The sequence below is a fragment of the Numida meleagris genome, chromosome 17, assembly GCF_002078875.1.
Source record: "Numida meleagris isolate 19003 breed g44 Domestic line chromosome 17, NumMel1.0, whole genome shotgun sequence".
Classification (NCBI taxonomy): domain Eukaryota; kingdom Metazoa; phylum Chordata; class Aves; order Galliformes; family Numididae; genus Numida; species Numida meleagris.
In genome coordinates this window covers 10,191,713-10,214,618 of record NC_034425.1, presented here as the reverse complement: position 1 = coordinate 10,214,618, position 22,906 = coordinate 10,191,713, and the positions used below count along the sequence as shown (strand labels likewise).

Here is a 22,906-nt window from a genome sequence, read left to right as displayed (position 1 = left end):
GAGGATGTTCACAGCTCTGCTCCCCAGCAGCCATGTACAGAGCCGAGCGGGATGGAGCGGTTTTGGGGTCCCCGAGGTGAAGCTGGGCACTAGCAGCAGATGGAGCTCCATGCCCCGGGGCTGGGGCTCAGGGCAAGGTTTGGAAGTGAGGTGTTCAACCCGAGTCTCTGCTCCTTGAAGACCCAGACCCACCCCCCTCCCCCCAACAAATGATGGTGTGTTGTGTCTGCCTGTTGGGACGGGGATGGTGGTAATTAATCCCTCATTAAGCTGATTGCCCACGTGTTCAGCCTCAAAGTAGGGAGGAAACCCCATCCAAAGCCAGGTGTTAAAAAGGGAAGGACTGCAAGAAAAGCTGAGCTGATAGGGGCAGGTGGTATAGAGGTGAAATCTCTGTCCCTCAGGTGCAAGTGCAGGTTTTTTTGCCACCCACTCAAAGCTTTGGCGCTGTGAATGCCGCCTTTGGCTGAAGAAGACTCTTCCCCGTGTACTTGTGGGACCCTGTGCTGGTGATGTGCTGCGTGAGGTCAGTGGCAGCTGGCAGCTCGTTGCTCTGCAGCCAGGGATTATGCTGATCTCTGCCATCCTGTTGCATGCTGGAGGATTTGGGAGTCTTTGCTGTGGTTTTTTCCCTGCAAAATTGGAGGTGTTTGTTTCCATGGTGGGGACAGAGGCATGTTATCTTTTGCTTTTATCCCTAAAATCTTGCTGGGGTCAACAAGGTTGTGTAGTTTAGATGTACATAGTGAAAAACAAGATGTAAATCAGGGTTTAAAAGTTCATTTTGAAAATAGACCTTTACAAGGCAGCAAGGAAGCAGATTTAGGGCTGCAAACTCCAAGTCCTTAACTGGAAATCCCTCATTGCTGGGGTCAGACACTGTCCTGGCTCCTGGGAAGGGGGAAAGGGAGAGCAGCAAAGGGGGCTGTGCTGTTCAGGAGAGCTGCTCGTCTCCCTCCTGAGCAGGGGAGCACCATCTCAGTGGTGCCAGTCAGTGCTGGTGCCCACCAAATCCTTGCCTTAAATAGCCTGACCTCGCCTGCTGCCTCTTGTTGCTCCTGGATGTGATGGTGATCCCCACCTCCTCCTCTGCCATCGCCGTAGAATCCGTCCTGTCCCATCCTGCAGTTGTGCGGTGGTCAGCTGCACCACGGCTCACCTTTGCCCTCTAGCACTCTCGTGGCAGCTGGTCACTGTGCTGCCACTGTCCCCTGGTGGTGACACTGCGAGAGGGGTAAACCCGTGCTCTGCTCCTCCAGTGATGAGAGCATTGATCAGGACAGGCCCAGGAGGTTCCCCAATGCTCACCATGTCCAACGCCACATTGGTGCGATGGGCAGCGCCTGCGGGTGTTGCTTGGCCCCGAGCTTCCCCTGCTAATGAGATGGTGTTGAAAGGAGCTCGGTACCAAAATGAAACGCTGAACTGCAGTTTGCTGGGGCTCCTGATGCTGAGTTTTTTTTAGTGGCTCTGGAAACTCATTTTCAAAAAGTGAGCTGCTGTAAGAGAAAATCTTGCAGCTCTGCAGTGTGCTCTCAGCTCTGCTCTTTTGCAGCAAGTGTGATTTTATTTTTATTTTTTATTATTCCAGTGTGTGATGCAAATCCCCTGGGGCTCAGGGAACGTGGTGCAATGCTGGGTGAGGCGCAGGTCGCTGCGGGGATCGGCCGAGCCCAGAGCCCGTCACAGTTTGGGGCTGTGGTGCCCCAGCATTGGGTGCAGCAAAGCAGATGTCAGCAGCGCTCTGAGGTCTTGGGGGGGATCAGTGCCTTCTTGTTGAGATGGTGCAGCTTTTGGTTAGGAGAAAGAACCAAGAAAAAAGAATTCCAGTGCCCCGGAGAGGAAGTGATGGTTGATAGCCCTCCTCCACAGGGTTCAAAGGGTCTGTGCACATGTCCCAGGAGGTTCAGTCCCTGTGATTTCTTGGTGACAAAGCAGGATGCGGTGATGGAAAAGAGGAAATTCTTACAAAACCCGTGTGAACAGCACAGAAAAGAGGAGGGCCCCGTGGGTGCCGGCGCCGCAGCAGTAGGCGCAGCGGTGAGGTGCGTTCCCTCCTCCGCAGCTCGCTGTTCCCTGGTTTCCTGCCAGGAATACTCTCCCAGGGATGGGCTCCGGAGGAAACGAAACCCTATCCCCTGCCCCAGATGCTCTGCCTGGGTTTTCTGGAGCTGTTTCTGGCTTTCGGCTCTTTTCCTTTTAGCATCCCCTCGTGCCTCTCGGTCACTTTTCCTCTTTATTCCCGTCCCTGTCCCCGGCCGCTCCCCGAAATGGGCAGCGGGCGGATTCCTGCGGGTGCTCATCTGTATGCAGCCTCCTCCCCGTCGAGCCTCGCTCCTCCCTCCCCGCAGCTCCGCGGCGCCGGGGAAGAGCTGCGTGCGGGGCCGGCGCTGCGCCTCCGCGCCCTCCTCGGCTTTAGGGTTATATTACCGTCATTACTATTTTTTCCCTCTTTGTCCTTCCCCCGTCCTTCGGCCGGAACTGCGGAGCCCGGCGGCAGCGCTGGGGACTGGGGGACACGGGAGGGACGAGGCCACCGCTGGGGCGCCGGGGGCTGCGGGCTCTGCGCTGCGTGTCACCGCTCTGCGCCGGCCGCGCTCGGCGGGGAGATGCCCCTGGAGGACAGCGGTGCGGCGAGGCGGAGCGGACAGCATCCCAGCGGCGTCACCGGCTGCCAGGGGACGCGGGACACCCCGCACAGGGACGAGCCAGCTCCCGGTGTCAGCGGGGCGGGGGCGATGGCAGAGGATGAGGAGCTGTGGCCAGAGCTGAGCGATGGAGATGTGACCTCTGGACGCGGAGAAGACGCGCGCGGGGCCCTGCAGCGGGCGGAGAGCGGGGAAGCGCTGATGGCCGAGCTCTCGGAGCAGGTGCAGAGGGTGGTGCGGAGCAGCAGCTGGTGGGAGAGGCACGGCGTGGACATCTGCATCCTCACCTGCAGCCTCCTAGCGCTGCCAGCAGGTAAGAGCCCGCAGCATGGGGGTCCCGCTGCCTCCTCGCTGCTTTCACATTGGTGATGCGGAGAGCAAGGGACTTTGTTTGTGTTAGAAGCCTGTTAGCAGCCTGTCAAGCTGTAACAAAACTGCAATAAAACCTTTGCCCTGTGCTGGGTCACCCTGACCCCGCTGGAAACCCGCACTGGGTGACAGAATGGAACTGGGGTGGGTAGGACAGGGTGGCACACAGAGTTGTGTGTGCCCAGCAGCTGGTCAGGGAAACCCTCAGGATTTGGGTGAGGATGCCCTGAGCAATGGTGGGTGCAGGGGGTGCTGGGCTGGACTCACTGGGCTGATTCTGCTTTTGAACACCTGGGGCTGCTGAAATCATCACAGAACTGTATTTGTCCCCAGAAATATCCTGTCCTAGATGAGTCTGTAAATCTGTGTAGGCACAAAATTGCCACCAAGTCTGTCCCACAACATATAGAGCCTCGTGGTTTTCTCAGGGAGTTCTTCTCTCTTGAGCACATCCTGGGGTTCCTCTGGCTTGCACCTGAAGCTGGGCAGTCAGGGTGTGCAGGTTCCCTCCCCAGGATGGGGACAGCTGGGCTCCTCCCTAGCCATGCCTGCTGCCGTGGCAGCTGGGAGCTCAGCCACAAAGGGCACTGTGCAGGGATGCTGACCGGCTCAGGCAGTTTTAATACCTGTAATTATGTCTGGGAAACAAGTTTAGGGCAGCAGTCAGTGTGTGTTGGTGTTGCAACACCTCTCGGTCGTGGCTGTGAGCTGAGGAGTGCTGACTGAGCCCCTGCCCCGGGCTTTTTCTGCAGGATTCCTGTGCCTGTGTTCAGCCCACGCCATCCCTTTCCTGGCGGGTGTCCTAATCCTTGGCGTGGGATATCACACCCTGGCTGTGAAGGGCAGCCACCTGGCCAGCCACAACGCCCTGACCAAGTCCAAGGCCTGGGGCAAAGTGTGGGCTGTCTTCTTCATTGAGGTGAGTGTGATCTGATGGCCCCCAAAAGCCCCATCAGCACCTCACCAGTGAGCACTGGGAATATCACCCATGGATGGGCGTGAGTGGTGGGGATGTTTTCCAGTGCTGAGCTCTAAAAGCCCATTTCCACCCTGTTTGGAGCCTGCAGGGTGCAGAGCATCTCCCCTGGATGCAGAGCAGCACCCATGGGTGCCTGACCCTCATGAATGGCTGCTGACATCACCTCTCCTTTACAGAATCACAGAATCATACAGATTGGCGAAGCCCTCTGAGGCCATCCAGCCCCACTCAGCCCACCCCACCACCCCCACTGACCATGTCCCTCAGTGCCACATCTCTGTGGTGCTGAGCACCTCCAGGGGGCTCCCCCCCTCCCTGAGCAGCCTGTGCTGGTGCATCACTTCTCTGAGAAGAAATTTTTCCTAATACCCGACCTGAACCTCCTCTGGTGCAGCTTAAGGCCATTACCTCTCGACCTTTCTCTCCCACCCAGTTCTGCTCAGCATTCACGGCCGAGCAGGCCAGCTACAACCACGTGAAGCTCCACCATGGCTACACCAATGTCATTGGCCTGGGGGACTCCAGCACCTGGAAGCTTCCTTTCCTGAACCGCTACATCTATATGTTCATCGCGCCGCTCGCCGTGCCCATCATAACCCCCCTGGTTGCGCTAGGTGTGTGCCTTGGGATGGGAGGCTGGACATGGTGAGCTCACTCACACCTCTCCATTCTGCTGATGCCCAGAAATGCTTCAGAGTTCAAAGGAAACAAGCATTGAAAGCTCTGACAAAAGCCCTCATGAGCTTAAAGTGCCCCAGATTTGTTTTCCTTTAATTTGGGTATTTGGCCATAGCCAGGTTTGGGTGTGTGGGTCAGTGGGAGCATCGCAGCGGTGGTGGATGTGTACATGGTGGTGGGATGGGGCACAACAAGCAGACAAACCAGTGACCTGGAAGAAATAGTGCCAAGAAATGAGTGAGGGAGAAGAGCCCAGGAACTACTGACAGGCTATTGGAGCACTGCCCCTTGGGCAGTGCTGTAAGTGGAGGCAGTCACTGCGCACTAGAGATGAACATGCACCCAAATCTTACAGCTTGGGTGTCCCAGCACGTGCCCTAATGCTGGGACAGGGTCCTGCCATGAGGACACCTCCAGCCCCCCAAATAAGCATTATCATAGGGTCATAAGGTTGGAAAAGACCACTGAGATCACAAAGTCCAACCCCAATCTATCCCCCCCACGCCTGCTAAGCCATGTCACTAAGGCTGGGGGGAGAAAGGGAGATGAAGAGTGGATGGGCTACCACCACATTCCAGTTCTTCTTTCTCTTCCTGGCACAGACTTGCTGAGGAACGTGGAGATGAGGGCCGCTCTCCGCACTGTCTGCCTCATGTCGCTGGGGCTGTGCTGCCATTACTGTCTGCTGCGCCATGTCTCGGGCTTTCAGTCTCCATGGTCCGCCCTGCTCTGCATGCTGCTCACCCGTTCTCTCCTGGCCCACCCCTACATCCACGTCAACATATTCCAGGTGGGATTGAAGCTCCAAGAGGTCCCAGTGGTGCTGGGCATCGAGCCTGACCTTGCAGGCTGTCATCAGCTCAGGTTGAGCAGCCCTGGCTGTAATCTCCGTTGTGATGATGTAATGGGAACACTGCAGGGGGAAAGCCAGGGTGGGGAGCTGGAAGGGCTGGGTGACGTCTTTTTTGGCCTATGGGGCTGGGGTGTTGGTGTGTTTGCATTTGGAGATGCAAATGAAGATGCAGCTCCTGGGCTGGAGGGAGGAGGCTGGCACAACAGCTTGGGGTTCTGTGGGGACACAGGGCCCGAGGGTGGTGGATCTGCATGTGTTGGGCTCATGGATAGGAGGATGGAATGACCTTGGGGGCTGGACCTAGCGTGCCTCTCCTGCAGCACATCGGCCTCCCCATGTTTGCGGCTGATCGGAAGCCCAAGCGCATTCAGCAGATGAGCCTGGGCGTGCTCAACCTGCCCCGCAATGCTCTGCTTGACTGGTGCTTCGGCCACTCGCTCATCAGCTGCCACGTGGAGCACCACCTCTTCCCCAGCCTGTCTGACAACATGTGCCTCAAGGTGAGCCAGTCCCAGCCCCAGCGTCGTGTAGGGGTCCTCCTGCCTCTCCATGTGGGATGCATCTCAAGTACCATGCAAGTTGTTATGATTTCACCTGGGGTCTGTGACAGGTTCCAGTAGTTTGGGTTGTGCCCATCCTTGTTGCCCCAAGGGATGCATTGAAAATTCAGGATGCTGTCCTTGGCTGGAGGAGATTCAAAGGCAGGGATCTCCATCCCCTAACACCTTATTTTCAATCTCATTTATGGGTGAGAATGAAGCTGTTGTGAGAAGGCTGCATTAGAGCAGTTGATGTCACGTTAGGGTGGGTAGTAGTGGCCTCTTGCTCTTCCTGTCCCCATCACATGGCAGGCACAAATGGAAGCACGTGGGGCCAACCCTCATTAAAAGCCTTGTTAAGGAATCCATCCTAATTCTACAAAGCCATGTGCCAGGGGAACTCCCTGTATTGCTGCAATTGGATACCACCTTCCTCTCAATTTTCACAGCAAAGCTGTTGCAGCTGGCTCCTCTGGGCAGGGCATGCTCTGGCCCAGCCTGCAAATGCAAAGTCCCTTTGTCTCCACAGATCAAACCCATCGTGTCGCAGTACCTGAAGGAGAAGCGGCTGCCCTACAACGAGGACACCTATGCCTCCCGGCTCCAGCTCTTCCTGCAGAAGTACGAGGAGCTGATGGTCCACGCACCACCCATCACAGAACTGGTGGGCATCCAGTGAGCTGGGGGCCGAATCGCTGCAGGAAACGTTCCTCCCAGTGTCCTGACTTTGAGCAGCAGGTGCTGTGCAGGGACGAGCTGAGCAGTGCCAAGGCAGGGACTGAGCAAGGGTCCTGCCCCCCCCCTGGAGCTGCTTATGGACAGGGTTCAATTCTACCCACTCTGCTTTCATGCTTGAGGAGAACGAAGCAAAGCCCATTGGCTGTGTCCTTGCCGCGCAGGAGCAGGTGGCGGGGACGTGTCACCATGTGCTACCCAGGAGCTGTTGAAAAATGCTGGGGGACAGCGGGGTGTCACTGCTGCTGTGTTTTACCTGACTGGGACGGGGGAATCCGTTTCTTCTGGGAACAAGGATTTAGAAAATTCAGCTCAAGGTGTTGAAGTGGATTTTTATTTCTACTTTTTGTCATTGGATCAATTCATGTGGGGATCCCACCTGGGAGTCTGTGGGGGGAGGGGCTGTGGGGCAGCTCTCCAGCTTGGGCAGTGCTGGGGATGCTCATCTGCTGCTTTTTTAAGCAGGAGCTTCCTGGGCCCTGTGCTCTGCACCCCTGCTTTCTGCCCTTTTTTGCGGGTGCTGTTACTGTAGCTGTGTGGGATTGCAGCCCCAGCGTGGCCTGTGGGCTGGAAGCAGCCGTGGGGCAATGATGCTGGGAGGAGTACGAATGCCCTCTGAAGCCGTGGGAAGCTGCTGTTCCCCGTGCAACCGTGCAAAAGATGCGGGCAGTGGAACACAGGGCCAGCTGCCTGCCGCAGCAGGAACCCATTTCCAAGATGAGAAAGCATGTGGCTTTTACAACCCTTATTAAAACTAGCTTCTAGCTGTGAAATCAGCCTTAATTGCTTTTAAAAAGCCCTTTTAGTGCTTTTCTGTGTGCCTTGGCAGCTGTACAATCTGTAAGCATCTTTTGGGCCCAGTGAATGGGCTTGGTATCAGGGGCTGGGCACTGGGGCTCCTGCCGCCCTGTGCTGGGGAATGCAAAGGAAATGAAATGCCTCATGGCATTCATCCCTCCCCTCGTGGGCTGGGAGCTGCTCTGCGCTGCCGCATCCTGTGCGGGGATGCTGTGTGCGCTCTGGGTTTGGTAGTGCGATTTTACTTCACAGGAGGATGGTTTAAAAACCCGTCTCTGAGCTCTCCTTCTCCTGGACACCTTTGCAGCTCATCACTCTCGAAAATAAATAAAGAAACGCCATTCAGAGCCGGAGCCGCGCGGATGCGCTGAACCCGCTTCCCGCCCCGCCCAAGGTACCGTGGAGGCTTTACCCATAGAGAGAGCCGGCCAGAACGGCGCCGAGCCCGCCTTTCCCTCCCTCCCTCTCTATGCCCCTTCCGGCCAGCCGCACGCCTCCATTGGCTGACGGCGCCGCGCCGAGGGGGCGGGCTTATGCTAAGTACCGCCTCGCGATTGGTCGGTGGGGAGGCGGGGCGGTGGCAGGCGGGATGGGGCCGGGCGGCGCGTGCTGGAGGAGCGGCGGGGCGGGTGAGGGCGTGCGGCCCGATGGGCGGCGGGGCACCTGGGGAGCCCGGGCTGCGGGGCCGGGAGCGCGGTGGGGGAGTCCGGGGTGCCACGTGCCCCGAGGGTCACCATGAGGGAGCGAGGCTGGGGGGGCGGGCCCGGCGGCGCGGCCCGGAGACGAGGAGGTGGCGGCTCCGAGAATGCCAAGGCCGCGGGCTCGGGGCGGTGCGGCGGCCTCGGGGCGGTTCCGCCTCGGGTATATGGGGAGGGAGAACGCGGCCGCGGGCTGCGCTCAGCCCCCAGCGAGGCGATGGCGGCCCCCGCCCGCGTGGGTGCGTGCTGCGGGGTGGGCGCGGGCCGGGGAGCCCGCGGCTCGGCCGGCGTCACCCGCTCTGCCTCTTCTCCCCCCAGGTCTCCGGCGCTGGCTGTCCTCGCGTGCTCCGGCCCCTCGGATCTGCGTGGTGGGCAGCGGCCCCGCCGGGTTCTACACGGCTCAGCACATCCTGAAGGTAGCAGGACCTGGGCTGGGGCCTTCCCTCTGAGGGAGGGGTCTGGGTGCTCCGGGGATGTGGGGAGCGGTTCCGTGGGTGCCTGTCCTTACCCCAGCAGGGTCTGATGCTGCTTGGAGCAGCCCTGGCCCCGCAGAGTAGGGGGAAAGTAGCCCTTTCACTGTAGGGCTGAGCTGGACAGCACTGCCCTGGATCATTTGGGCCAAAGTGCAGCCTGGCCATATTGCTATGAGTTGTGACCTAGTGATGCCAAAGGATGAAACGCCTCCCTGGGGGGACAGGCTGAGAGAGCTGGGGCTGTTCAGCCTGGAGAAGAGAAGGCTCCAGGGACAATTGAGAGCGGCCTTCAGTATTTAAAGGGGGGGCTATAAGAGAGGAGGCAGACTCTTTAGCAGGGTCTGTTGTGATAGGAGAAGGGGAAATGGTTTCAAACTAAAAGAGATGAGATCTAGGTTGGACGTAAGGAACGAGTTTTTTACAACAGGGGTAGTGAAGCACTGGCACAGGCTGCTCAGAGATGTGGTGGATGCCCTGTCCCTGAAGACACCCAAGGCCAGGCTGGAGTGGGCTCTGAGCAACCTGATCGAGCTGTAGGTGTCCCTGCTCATTGCATTGGGGTTGGACTAGATGACCTTTAAATGTCTCTTCCAACTCAAATGATTTTACAGCTCTATGACTCTTCTAGAATCAAATAACTGGTAGAGATCTGATTTGTCTAGAGATGTTGCTCACCAACACAGATGACGTCCCCTACCTTCCTGACTCCTTCTCCCCTTGAAGTGGGGCAAAAGAGTAATCCTCTGCCCTGTAGCTGTAGGTGTTAGTGCTTGAGATAATCTCTGATGGGAAATGAGACTGAAGCACGGAGCTGAACTGCTAGTATTGACGAGAGGTGCAGCTGCTTAACCCCATCATTAAACTGCTGTGCTGCCTCTGATATATTTTGGAAAATAACTGTTGCTAAGCCTCAGGGACACATTTCAGGGCTGCCTAATCTCCAGGATGAAGCTGACTCAAAATAAAAGATAACAAAAGCCTAAGAGCAAAACATCTGTGTAAAGCTCTGGCCCGAACCTGGAGGTGACTCAGCTCAGGGTGCCCTCGGGCTCTTGGTACGTGTCAGCCTGGTGTGTTCACCAGCACCAAGGGGGCTGTGTTTGGTGCCTCCTGCCCAGCAGACAGCCACGAAGTCAGCACAGAAGCAGGGCTGTGAGATGGGAGTGAGGAGAGAGCCCCTCAAAGGTACTGTTGTTGGCTTTACATTCTCTGCTGCATCTTGCAGTCGGAGCTGGCAGGATAAGGTAATGGCTTGTGTGTAAAGGAACTTTGAAGAGTCTGGAACAGAATGTCTTCCCTTCTCTTCACCAGTTTCTGACTACAGGATTTTTGTGCAGCGCTCTCTCTTGCCCTGCATTTCACCCAGCAGTGGGCAAGCAGAGTGCATCCCTCCTTAGCTGCTGGGCTTCCTGAGGCTCTTCTGTCCTCGTTACTTAACCTTTACTGTCCTTTAGCACCATGACCTGGCACAAGTGGACATCTATGAGAAGCTGCCTGTTCCGTTTGGGCTTGTCCGTTTTGGTGTGGCACCAGATCACCCTGAAGTGAAGGTCAGTGCTGACTTCCTTCCCTTGCACGCGCGTTTGAACGTGGTAGTGCGTGCAGGCCAGGCAGTTGGCCTCATGGCTCGCTTGGATCAGGGGCTGTTGCACTGGAGTAGTGCTTCAGTGTCTTCAAAGCCTTAATCTCCTTGCCCATTCTGAGGCTGTGGCCTGGAGATAGGGAACATCTGGCTTTGGGGCTCTGAACACATGACCAGAAACACAGAGTCTGTGTGATGGTAAGTGCTGCTCTGAGATTGACTCTCTACACTGTTCAGACTGGCCTAGAATAAGAACAAGGAGCACTGGTCTGCGTCAAAAGAAGCATGGCCTGTAGGGCAGGGAGGTGATCTTGCCCCTCTGCTCCGTGCTGGTGAGGCCTCACCTGGAGCACTGCATTCATGCTGATGGATATTGCCTTCACTCCCGCAGTGCTGCAGCACCATCACTGACTGCTCCTCTTGTGCTCTGCCCTACCCTGGGAGTGCAGTTGTTGTCTGTGCTCAGACTGTACCCAGTTTCAGTGATTGGAAAAACATGGATCTGCTGTTGGGGTGATGGAACTGGGCTGTAGGTGCACACCTGAGCAAAGAGAATTTAAATCAAGGAGCTCTTTTAAATCAGTCATTTTCCTTTGCTTTGCAGTAAGTGAGAATTGTACAGAGATGGCTGCTGCATCTGAGATGGAGGTGGTTGCGGTGGGAGGACACGGGAGATCCAGATGCAGCAACATCTTGTGATGGTTACCCCATTTAATCTCAGGAGATTGTCACACCAAAATGCCTGTATCTTTTTGATCTGGAAAACAGGAAGTATGGATATAAAGGATGTACATGGGTTTGGGGTAAATTCCATTCCACTCTACCTGTCTGGTTGTACCTGTAGGGAAAGCAGTGGTTCTGCTGAACAGCCTCAGGCACTCAGAAGAAAAGACCTGGAGTGCTGTCCTCTCCTGCATCCTCTCTTGGTGTAGTGGCTTTCAGGAAGGCTTGAAACAAGCGGCGGGGTCTGGCAGGCAGCACCCTGGCTGGAAGGGGCTGTTTGATGGCTCGCTTGCAAGCCTCACCTTGGGAAGGGGTGTTCTCCTACACCAGGCTTTACTCAGAGGGGCTGAATGTATTAAAATGGTCCCATCTCCTCCAGGTGGGTGCAAAACATGGAACTTTGTTTCCAGAAGGGGTGGTGGAAACTGTGCCAAGTCCCCGCTATGTTTATCTCATAGTGAGTTAGTTATCTGTGAGTGCTGATAGATAAGAGTCTCAGAATAACCAAATCAAAGACAGGGAGAAACATTTCAAGGCTGAGGGGAGTGGGGATGGGCACCTCCTGTCAGGGTGGACCTTGGACCAGCTCTGGTCTGAACATAATGTTGCTTGTTTGATCTTGTTTGATCTCGGCAGAATGTGATCAACACGTTCACACACACTGCACGTTCAGATCGCTGCGCCTACTATGGAAATGTCACCGTGGGCAGGGACGTCACGGTGGGAGAGCTGCAGCAGGCGTACCACGCCGTGGTGCTGGTGAGTGAGGGTGGGCAGCCGTGGAGTATCCTAGCAGCAACAGTCCCCAGAAGAGGACACTTGTGTTTTGATATCAAACCCTGCATGTGACAGCTTTTCTGACTGTGTCTGCTTGTTCCTAGAGTTATGGTGCTGAAGACAACCGGGTCCTAGGGATCCCAGGGGAGAACCTCTCGGGGGTTTACTCAGCTCGAGCCTTTGTGGGCTGGTACAATGGACTGCCTGAGAACCGGGATGTGAGTACAATAGTTTGTTTCCCTGCCTTTCCTTCCCATGCTGTATCTGAATGCTGACATCCACCTCCAGATTAAATCCTGAAAGGCCTGCAATTGGAAAAGATTAGCAGGAACCACGTTAAATCCTTCTTAGATGGTAGAAATGTGAACAATTTATGCATCGATGAGAGCAGATTAGCTGGCTGTGTAGGTTGGCAGTGTATTTTGGCCAGGCCAGATGGGAACCCACAGAAAGGAATTTGGGTGGTAGGTGTGGGCCCAGGGGCATGGATGTCATAGGGGCCTGATGAATTTGCTCATGGAAGGGCCTTTTGCTCCCTGCAGCTGAAGCCTGACCTAAGCTGTGAAACAGCACTGATCCTGGGCCATGGCAATGTGGCTCTGGATATCGCCCGCATCCTCCTTTCCCCGCTGGATTTCCTCAGGGTGAGTCTTGGGGTGCTATGGAGGCAGAGGGTGACCTAGAGTTCCTCTCTGCTGGGTGGGTGCTGGTTTTCTCTGATTTCAGCCAACTCTTAGGAGAGAGAGATCTGTTTCTGCTGAGGATATTCTTTCTGGGCCCTCTTTGTCTTTGGGCTCTTTCACCAGAGAAGGCTGTTGCCCCACAACCCACAGGGCATGAACAAAAGTATGGAGCCATTCTGGTACCTAAAAAGTTGAGCTTTATTTCCTACAAGAATTAAAGGAGGAGCAGCTCGCTCTTTTCTGCCACCAAACCAGAGGCTTCTGTTTGTTTTTTTTTTCCTTCTGTAGCTGTGGACAGCAGCCTGACTCCTGATGGCAGCACTGGACACACTGGTTGCTGTGTGCCAGTCCAAGTTAGTGGACCTCTCCTCCTGCTGCTGTGTTCCCCTCCAGGCAGCTGGTGTACTCTGGCTGCTCTGCACAGCTGCTACCCCAGATGTTAGCAGCAAGGGCTCTTCCTCCTGGAGAGCTGCCATGAGGTTGGTTACAGGTGTGCAACAACTTCCTGTATTAATGTCTAAATTTAAAAAAATAAAAAAAATTGGAGGCTCTGGCAACCACTGGTAGTTCTTTGTGTTTGTGCTTGGAGCTGCCTGGGTCAGGCAGGCATTGATTTAAGCAGTGTATTCTAGTGGGTTTCACCTAGGTGCCTGTATATCCTGAAATGGGAAATGACCCAACAGCATCTACAAGCACCCCAAAATAAAGATCACTGGAAGGCTGTGCTCTTTCAGACCCGTGGTTAACCTGCATGTGGTGAATGGCCTGGGGCAATCTCATGAAGTGTTGGCTCATTACCTCTCACATGGTCTAGCCTCAGAAAGTACATTCAGTGATGAGGGACTAGCTGTGCAAGTAGCTTTGTGCAAAGGTGGATGACTTGTTTTCCATCCTTGCCCAGGCTCTGCATGTACAGCCTGCTTTTCTGCTGATTTCTCACCTTCAGAGGCTGTGCCTTCCTCCTGCTCCCTCCGGATCTGACCTCATCCCACTTTCCTGTCATGTGTCTTTGTCTTGCAGAAGACAGACATCACTGACTGCTCCTTGTCAGCTCTAGCCTGCAGCAAGGTGAAGCGCGTGTGGCTGGCTGGGAGAAGGGGACCTCTTCAAGTTGCTTTCACTATCAAGGTAAGGCTTGCTCTCTTGAGAGGGTGCTGATGGGCAACATTTTTCTCAGAATTGGACCCTGTGCTGCCCTTGTCCAGTGGGAAGAGACAGTCTGTCAATGGATGTGTGAAACTGGGTGTCCTAATTCCTGCAGCCGTTTTCTGCCTCCCAGTCCAGAATTGCCTGGGGCTTTTGGATGGCATCTCTGCACTGGAGGTAACATCTCCCTGCCTGCAATTCCCAGGAGCTGCGGGAGATGATAAATCTGCCTGGTACCCAACCTGTCCTGAACCCTGCTGACTTCACAGGCCTCGAAAATGCTGTTAAAGGTGAGGAAAGTGTGTCATGTTCCTCCAGACAGAGCTCACCTCAACAGACAAGCATGCAAGAGTGTTCTGGAGATGCTCAGAACGTACATCAGAGAAACTCTTATCCTGTGCATGGCATGTGGAAGACAAGTGGTGTGGGTTGTTCTCAGAGTGATAGAAGGCCACAAACAGGAGAGAGCAGACTGTCTCTCTGTTTCCACAGCAGCATTGTTTCTTGGAATATAATTGCTGTCTAAGTGATGAAGGCAGGAGGTTTGGGATGGCCAAGAGAGCCTTGCAGTAGAGGTCTCAAGGCTGTTGATTTAAAAGCTTCCTGCGGAGTTAGAGCTGAGCTCAAGGATGTCCAGAGACTTGCTCTTCTCCACAGGCTGCTGCCTCTGAGCACTGGCAGGACAGCAAAATTGCAAGCTTTGATTTGTGCATCCCACTGGCCTCAAGCCTCAGGAGGTCTCCTGGGTACTTTGACTTCCTATTTGTCATCTCAAAGGTGCTGAACTCCTTTCTGCATGACAAACTCCAAATGGACATTCACACATCACTGAAAACTGCCTTGATGTGGCTATGCCGTGTCCTGAGGGGCTTTGCTGACATTCCTTTCTGACCTGAAGGTCTCTCTCTCTCTTCTTAGATGCCCCCAGGCCCAGGAAACGACTGACTGAGCTGATGATCAAAACAGCTCTGGAGAAGCCCAGGGAGAAGGCAGCGATGGCGCCGGCAGCAGGCTACCGGCAGTGGGGCTTGATGTTCCAGCGTAGCCCCCAGGAGGTGCTGCCCACCGCTGATGGGATGCGAGCGAGGGGCGTCCGCATGGCCCTGACTCGCTTGGAGGTACGGCTCGCAGGGGCCCTCCTGGGTGCCAGACTGCCCCTAGCAGGGCTGGGGATAGAGCAGTACATCCCTGCAGTCCTTGGCAGCTGTTACCTATAAGATTACTTCACATCCTCTGACTGATTGGAGAGGCTCGTGGCCGGCTCCCTTGGAATCTGGTTCTACCACTAAGAACCATTCTGTTTTTAAAGGGAGGTCTTTCCCAACGCTGCTGCAGGAAGGCCTTTAGCAGTTACCCTGGGGATTAAGGGTACCTAAAGTATCTGGTGCTCTTCATCTGGTGACTATGTTATAGTCAGCAGCCTCTTCTTCTCTCTCAGGGCTCAGGTGACTCTGCCAAAGCAGTCCCTACAGGAGACATGGAGGAGCTGGAGTGTGGGCTGGTGCTCAGCAGCATTGGCTACCGGAGCCTGCCCCTGGACCCAGCAGTGCCCTTTGACACCCAACATGGTGTTATCCCCAACAGCTCGGGCAGAGTGAAGGGTGCTCCAGGTCTGTATCTGCAGAGACACCCATGGGATGGGGTGTGTGTGGAGCACGGCTGTGTTCAGGGCTTTAAGGTGGGAAGCTCTGCTCACGGAGGCAGCTGTGCAGCGGAACAGAAAATCAGCTCCTTCTGTCAGACTTTAAGACCTGTCCCAGTCCCAGCTAACATTAGAGATACGGAGTTTTTAGCAAACAGCTCTGAAGAGCATGGTTTTTTTTTGTTTGTTTTATTAGGCCTTGGAGTCTTGTTACTGAAGCAGTACAGCCCATTTGGCTGCATGGTGCTAGTCTGGAGGTACACAGGTTCCTATGACAGCGCTGTCAGAGTACTAGACTCTGTCCCCAAAGCAGGGGTGGATTATGCTGCTGCCTGCAGCTTGATGTGACATCCAAAGCTGGGACAGGGCAAGAATCTGCATCCAGGAGTGTCCGTGGCTGCATGCCAGACTGAGCCTGGCTGCTGTGTGTGCCCATGCAGGTCTGTACTGCAGCGGGTGGGTGAAGAGAGGACCCGTGGGTGTGATCATCACCACCATGAACGACAGCTTTGACACTGCCCAGTCTGTGCTGGAGGATCTTCAGGGGGGTGTGCTGGACGTGTCCGTCTCCAGAGAAGGTTTTGGGGCTGTGGGTAGCATCCTGCGTAGTCGAGGTGAGTGTGTGTCAGCCTTTGTAGCAGCTAGCATGAAGTATGATGCAGACAGGTCCTGGATCTGGATATCCTGGGGCAGTGAGTCCCACATACCACCTTTGGGAACCAGCTAGGGAAATGGGCCATGCTGTTGTTCTGTTGCTCCAAAGTGCAAGGAGAGTAGGACTTGGATTCCCTCAAAATCAGCGTCATTGCTATGGTTAATGACCGCTTTCTGGGAAAGGCCATTAAAAGCAGCGTGGACCATGGGCAAAATGTCACTGTCGGGGGTGTAGACAGAGAGTTATTGCTCTTGAATGATTTTCCTGGCAAACTGGGGAAAAGATTAAAATGCCCAAGAGAGTCATTTACTGCTGCAGTGTTTAAAGGCATTCAATTAAAGTGTGTGTTTGCCTCTTAACTGTCTGAGGTTTAACAGTGAACTGGAAGTGTTTTGTAAGTGTTTTGTCCCCTAAGGTGGTGCTGTGCTCACTGTTGTTATGGCTCGCAAAGGTCTGACTAATCAGATTTGACTGGAACCTGCAATCTCTCTCCTCATGGTGCTAGGAATTATTATTCCTGTGTGATGCTGAAGTCTGACGCGGTGTTGGAAAAGGGCATGGTTTGCTTGCACCTCAGGTCCCTGCTAACAGGGAGGTGAGGCTGAACTCGTTTTCACTTGGTTGACTTCTCGGTCCTGTCTCTCGCCATCACCCCAGGGATCCGTCCTGTTTCCTTCTCGGACTGGGAGAAGATAGATGCTGCCGAAGTGGCAAGAGGAAAAGCTGCTGGCAAACCCCGGGAGAAGATACTGGATCCTCAGGAGATGCTGCAGCTGATCAGTCACTGAAGCTGCAGGGATGGGAATGTGGCACTGGTCCGCCCAGTACTGTCCTGGGGCAGCGCTGGGCCGGTACCTGACCTGGGAATGAACGTGGCACTTGGGACCTTCTGGTAACAGTGAACTCTGCATTCCCCAAGTGAGTGACTCAGAACAGCTGAGGCTGTGGGCTGGCCCCACATCTCCTAGAGGTGATTCGTGTTGCCTGGTCCTTCTGGCATTGTCAGATTGGCCAGAGCAGGTGAGGGGAGATGTGTGCTTGGCAGGAGCCTTGGCCTGATGCTGTCTCCATGGCAAGAAGCACAGAGAAACTTTCTTGTGTCTTACTGCCTCCCTTTTAAGCCTCAAGCCTAATGACTTCATTGCCTTGTCATTCATGTGTGAGCGGGATTATTTTTTTTTTTTTAAGAATAATTGTTTTAAAATAAACCCTTCCAGGAAAGACAGTTTGGACCTGTCACTTGGGTCTGGCTCCTTTGTGGCTGCCTTGTTCTCAGGAGCAGCCAGCCGAGCGCGTGTCTGCTGCAGCTTGTCCCGGGGCAGCCGGCTCCTCTTGTGCAGGGAGGGGCTGGGCTCTTTGCTGTCTGCCTGCTGCGAGCTCTAAACAAACAGGCAGGGGCATTAATTTGCATTCTGCCTTCCACAATTAAACCCTGACAAAGCCTGGGTTCTGGCTGGTGGGGTGAAATGGGGTAGCAGGCATGTGATTGCCTTGTTTCGGATCGCAAGAGATCCTGTGTCTGTAGGTACCTGCTGGAGCTGAATCATGCGGCACCGCCTTGCTCCCTTTCACTTTGTTCGCTGTTGGTTGGGATTTTTTTGCCTGTGTGTTTTGAAGCTTATTAAATGCTTCTCTTAGCCTAAATTGACCGTGGTGACGGTGTCAGGATTTAAGCCAGCTTACAAGCTGCGGGCAGTAATCTCCTTTATCCGTGGTGCAGGGGCCAGGCCAGCGTGGCCCCCTCCCCGCTGCCACCCACGCTGTCCCTGACCCGCTGCGGTCACCTCTGCGTGATTGGAGCTGCTCCTGGCTCTGACCTGGAGAAGCAGTGAGGACGGCTGTTGCTTGTGGCTGTTTTAGAAACAAATCGGGCTCTGGGAGGAGGCAGGGGGTAAATCAAGCCAGGGCAGCCGGCAGCGACTGTCTCAGTTCCATGCTTAGCTGCGACATTCCTGCCTGGGGTAGAGAATTTACCCCTGCCCCGGTGCTGTGTGCCCATTCCCGTCTGTGGTTCCAGGCTAGGCAAGGAAGATCAGTGGCTTCTCTCTTTTTTCCGTATATTTTTTTCCTTCCTTTTCTATTTAAATCTCATTTGCAAGATCATTAAGAAACGCAGGAAATGTGGTACTGGGAGCTCGTACGCAAACGAGCAATAAAGCTTTTGTCGAACATCTGCTTGTGTGATGTGGCTCCTGTTACGTCTCAGGGCTGATGCCATCCTAATGCTGAACTCTCGAGCAGGAGATTACATCAGCTCTGGGTTCAGAAGCAAACAGGCGCTTTGGAATTGGGGGAGTGGGGGTGAGGGGCTGCGTGCAGAGCCAGAAACGTGCTGGTGGAGGGGCCGTTGTGGCTGCCTTGAAGGTATGGGGAAGCTGGGGGCTGGCTCTTCTGCAGAGCTTTCTTCCACACTGCTGTGAATGTTGATGTCAAGCTGCTTCTGTAGCTGTGGTGCAGGTCGTGGTGCTTGCTCTGAGCACGGCAAGTAGCTGCTCCCAAGCAGGTGATGCTGTGGGACAGGTTTTGAGCTGTGATGACAGATTAAAGGGCGCCTCTTCCTTTGCTGGACCCGATGTCCTTCCTGAATGCAGAAGTTGGCCAAGACCCTGGGGTTAGTGCTGGGCTGCTGACAGCCGTGGGACAATCAAGGTCAGCAAGGGCACGGATGGAATCTGATGGTTGGAGGAAGGATCGCGACGATGGTGTAAATCCTAATTCGATGCTTTCAGCTCCCCCTGTCCCTGCTGCCCGCCCGCCCGTACCCCAGGTGGCTGCCCCGCTGCATCCCCATCTCTGGGGCTCTCCATCCATCTCTCCGGGACTGACTCGTCTCTGGCTTCCCCGGGAAGGTCGCTGTCCCGTGGCCGTGTCGTTAGGTGGCGCTGGGGGTCCGGTGACGGGGACCGAGAGGGGCTGGTGGGGCTGGCACCCAGGGCCGGCTGCCTCCTGCTGCGGGCAGCTCGGGTCGCTCCCGGGTTCCGTTCACCTTCGGGTGCTGCTTTTCAGCAGAATTCCGCCTGCGGGTGCTTGCTGCCTCGTGTCCCCGCAGCGCTGCGCGCCCGCGCTGCCCGGGCTCTGTCCAGCAGCGGCAGCTCGTGGCCCCATCATCGTCCCGAGCAGGGGGGGAGGAGGAGGAGGAGCGGGAGCGGCTCCGGAGCCATTTCTGCAGCGGGGAAGGAGCCGGGAAGGCGACGCTGTGAGTGACACCTGTCTGCTGCTGGCAGGAGGCCTGGAAAGCTGAAGTTACACCTGGGACGAGCTCGGAGGATCTCGCTGGCTTTGCTAAGGGGCTGCTTGCTGAAGCTGGTTTTCTAAAATGAGCATTTAGAGCACGCAGAACGCAGGTAATCTAGTCCAGCGTAAGAGACAAACCAGCTGGAGGCAGCGGGGAGGTGAGCGGCCGCTTAGAAACCAGCTCACGCCCCCAGGAAGATGTTGGGAAAAAGCCTCTCCGCAGCGTGGAGAATGGATGAGCCTCGCCCCGGGGGCCCGGCCCGCGCCTCCCCAGCCCCGCGCCGCAGAGCCGCCGAGCTGCCGCACTGGGCCGGGCACGTCTGCTGGCGGGGAACAGATGGCTCCGCTGCGCTGACCTCAGCGCTTTGGCCAGGCGCAGCTCCACCGGCGTTCTGAGCCGCGGGGAGGGGCTGCTCCTCTTCCCAGTGCTGTCCCCAGGGGGGAGCGGGGTCGAGGTACCCGTTGCTGGGCTTCCCAGCTTCCCGTCCCCCTGCACTGAGGGCCCGGGTTCCTCTCGACACCACTGCAGCCCTTCTCCAAGGGGACCCCACGCGCGTCCTTGGCCCCAGAGCCCTCAGAGCGCCTGGATTTCCCCTCCTGCCCTTAAAGGCTCAATGTTTCCAGTGCTCTGCACTCCCGTAAGTTTTCTGGGAGCCCGAAGCCAGAAAGGAGATGAGATGCCCCGCAGGCACCGTGCCACTACAATGCACCTACGCCATTGTCACCACTGGGGCTGTCACACTGCAGTGTTCCCATAGCTGCACGGGGCACCTGCACAGAGTGGGAGGATTCCTCCACTTGGGGCTCATCCCTTCAGGAATCAGTGCTGCGAGCTTTCCTGGGGCTGGTAGGGGAGCAGAGACCATGAGCTCTATCCTTACATCTCTGGGAAGGGTGCAGCAGCTGCCCCAAGGCGCTACTTGGTGACAAGTGAGGCAGTTGTTGGAGGACAAGGGCTGGTTACGCCCCAGGAATGAGTGATTTCCTCCCTTCCTGGGAAATTTCCACTTCCAGCCTCTGGGGCAGCCGCCACCTGCAAGGAGGAATTATCCCTGCGGTGACAGAGCTCTCCCTGTTTATTTCAGCTCCCTTAATTACTGAGCGGGAACGATGCGTGGCAGTGGAGTGGGGCCATGGTACGTGCACAGCCCCATCTTCGCGACCCTGCTCCCACCTCTGCTGGCCCTGCTTCACTTTCTGTCTCCGTTCTGTTTGTGGTGGCCAGGATCAGGGCAGCAGGCAGCTCGGTGTGGGTACTGAAGCCCCAAATGCCTTTAAGGGATACAGCAGCGATCCCATGAAGGTGCTCTTCACCCACATTCCTTTGTTAAATGAGCCCTGGGATTAAAGGATGAGGTCGGTTCCCAGTTTCAGCAATGGGGGGGCTCAGACCAAGTTACTTTGGCCACACTTCTGGGGGAGGCCAGCAGGAGCAGGACGGGGACAGAGCTGGGGCCAAACCCCAGCATCCATCCCACGTGCCACTCGCAGGGCTCAGGTGACGACGCGATGTTAAATGGGGCTCAGCAGAGGGACCCGTGGCTGTGCTGCTGGGGTTGCTGTGGGGCTCAAGGAGCAGCGTTAGTGCAGAGCTGGAACAGCATCGTCCTCCCAGAGCGGCCCAGCCTTCCTGCCTTCCTGCCGCCCGCACTCGGCCACCGCGGGCCCTCCCTGCAGGATGTGGCTGCGCACCAGGAGCTGTCAGCGCGCGCTGCGGGCACCGAGCTGCAGGCAGAGCCTCCTGCAGAGCAGGCACTGAGGGAAGGTAACGGGGAGAGGGGGTGCTGCGGGCTGGGGACCTGCTGGGGTAATGCACAGCGGTGAGGGAGAGGAAGGAGAAGAGAGGGGCGGGCAGCTTTGTGCCCATCCAGCCCAGAAATGTGAGCAAAAAGAGAGGGGAGCACGGCACGCCCAGGTTGGACGGTGCCATGTGGGGAAATGGGAGGTTTTCTCTTGGGAGGAAATGTCAGCCCGTGCCCGGCAGGGCTGCGCGCTCCCTCCCGGGTGCAGTCGGTGCTTTTGTTCCACCCTGACCTTTATAATCGCCGGGGCGCTTTTCTGGAGGGGGAATGTAAAAAGGATTAGTGTTATTCACGTGCTGAAATAAGGTGGTTTTGGTGACTGTGAGACAGTGCTGTATGCTGGGGCTGCTACAGAACCTCAGGGCACGACCGCGGCAGCAGGTTGGGTGCAGAAATTCTGTTTTTTTAACAGAAAAAATGTTTATTTTATTTCAATACCTTCAGAGGAGAGAAAATGCAGCTGTCGGGCTGGCACGTGTGGCACCGCCAGGCCCATCCCTGCTGCAGGGACCCTCCAGCTGTACCCAGCTGTTCACCATGCCCAGGTGGGTGCCTGAGCCCACAGAGAGAAAATGACCCGTGGGACAGAGATGGGATGGAGATGGGGTGGGGCTGGTTCCTGGGACGAGGACCAGCTCTCCAGCAAGGCCCAATCCAGCCCTTGGTGCAGGGGTTAACTGCAGCCAGGTGCCCTTTCTCCTTTGCAGCACTGAAACCAAGCGTGACACTTGCCTGTTCCTGGGCAGAGGACTGGAGGCAGCGCCCCGCTGCTCACCCTCCCCTCTCTTTTTCCTGGGGCAGGAGCGTGGCATCGCACCCAAACCGAGTGGGGGGCTGCTCACACCCTGAACCCTGCAGAATCCTCACGCCTTGGAGCTGTGGGCGGGCTGTCCCGGAGACAGCCAGGCTGCTGCTCTTAAATGGGTTAAAGCTAAGGCCAAGAGGAAAATACAATTTCCATTTGTTTTGGCGTCGCTTGCAAACCCTAGGGCCCCTGGCCTTGGGGAAAGGCACGCAGAGGTCCCATGCTCCCTGTGAGCAGCAGGGCTGGTGTAGGCTAAAACCTCTCTGCCAGCGACCTTTCCAGGGGAGACACGGGGATGGGCGCAGGGCTGCATTTGGTGCCGGTGGAGCGTGTGGTGGCATGGGGACACGACGCTGCTGCAAGTGGCTGCGGTGACGGCGTGGGGGGGTGGCAGCCACGGGTGTCTCACTTGGGGGTGGCCGCGTCCCTGGGCTGGGCACCGCCACCCCCACAGGTGCCACGGGTGCTGCAGGCAGCTGGTGCTGTCTGGGGGCCAAGGGAAGCCCAGCGCCCAATCTAAGGGCAGTGGGACCCCCTGGGGCTCTGCCCTTCTCCCCCTGCTTCTGCCGGGGCTCCCCCTGCTCCCCCCCCCGAGCAGTGCTGGGGATCAGCTGATGCCTTAATACGGGCCCTGGTGACAGCTGGAGGCTGCTGCCGGCGGAGGCTGTGCTCCCTGTGCCCCCCCTGCAGCGGATGGGGGCCCGGGGCTGCTCCATGCTGCCTGGGGGGCACCAGCAATGGGCAGCAGGACGGGCCCCCGCGGTTAAGCTAGCAAAGGGCTAGAAGGTATTTGGGGTGTACGTGATTGGGGGGGGGATGTGGGTAAGATCTCTGGTCGTTCCTGAGGGTGGGCTGCAGGGGGGCAATGTCCGGGGAGAGGAAGGGGTGCTTGCCGTGGGCTGTGCCACTTTGCAGGGTTGTTTTTTTTTTTGTGGGGGGGAGCTTTGCTCCGTGGGCTCCCCACGCCCGGAGCACGAATTTGGAGGGGGCACTGCAGCCAAGCGGCGAAGTTGCGGCTCGGCAGAGGGCAGGGGCCGGGAGGACATATGTCTCGTCCTTCTGCCAACCCCTCCTTTTCCTGCCCCCC

General features: G+C 56.5%; 2 protein-coding genes across 5 annotated transcripts; both read left to right on the top strand.

The window, feature by feature from the left end:
* Positions 368-7,111, top strand: FADS6 (fatty acid desaturase 6). Its single transcript, XM_021414961.1, has 6 exons — positions 368-2,961; positions 3,770-3,936; positions 4,430-4,610; positions 5,277-5,464; positions 5,848-6,027; positions 6,596-7,111. Exons 1-6 carry the CDS (start codon positions 2,148-2,150, stop codon positions 6,743-6,745), a joined length of 1,680 nt encoding a protein of 559 aa, XP_021270636.1. The 5' UTR covers positions 368-2,147; the 3' UTR covers positions 6,746-7,111.
* FDXR (ferredoxin reductase) lies at positions 8,174-18,149 on the top strand. 4 transcript variants are annotated; one of them, XM_021414966.1, is made up of 12 exons: positions 8,174-8,228; positions 8,616-8,713; positions 10,225-10,320; positions 11,712-11,834; positions 11,957-12,070; positions 12,395-12,496; positions 13,556-13,663; positions 13,887-13,971; positions 14,600-14,799; positions 15,120-15,291; positions 15,764-15,937; positions 16,636-18,149. In XM_021414966.1, exons 1-12 carry the CDS (start codon positions 8,189-8,191, stop codon positions 16,764-16,766), a joined length of 1,443 nt encoding a protein of 480 aa, XP_021270641.1. In that variant the 5' UTR covers positions 8,174-8,188; the 3' UTR covers positions 16,767-18,149. The 4 variants fall into 4 exon arrangements, with proteins under 4 accessions (XP_021270641.1, XP_021270640.1, XP_021270637.1 ...); XM_021414965.1 differs by lacking the exon at positions 8,174-8,228 and adding an exon at positions 8,234-8,295; XM_021414962.1 differs by lacking the exon at positions 8,174-8,228 and adding an exon at positions 8,302-8,536.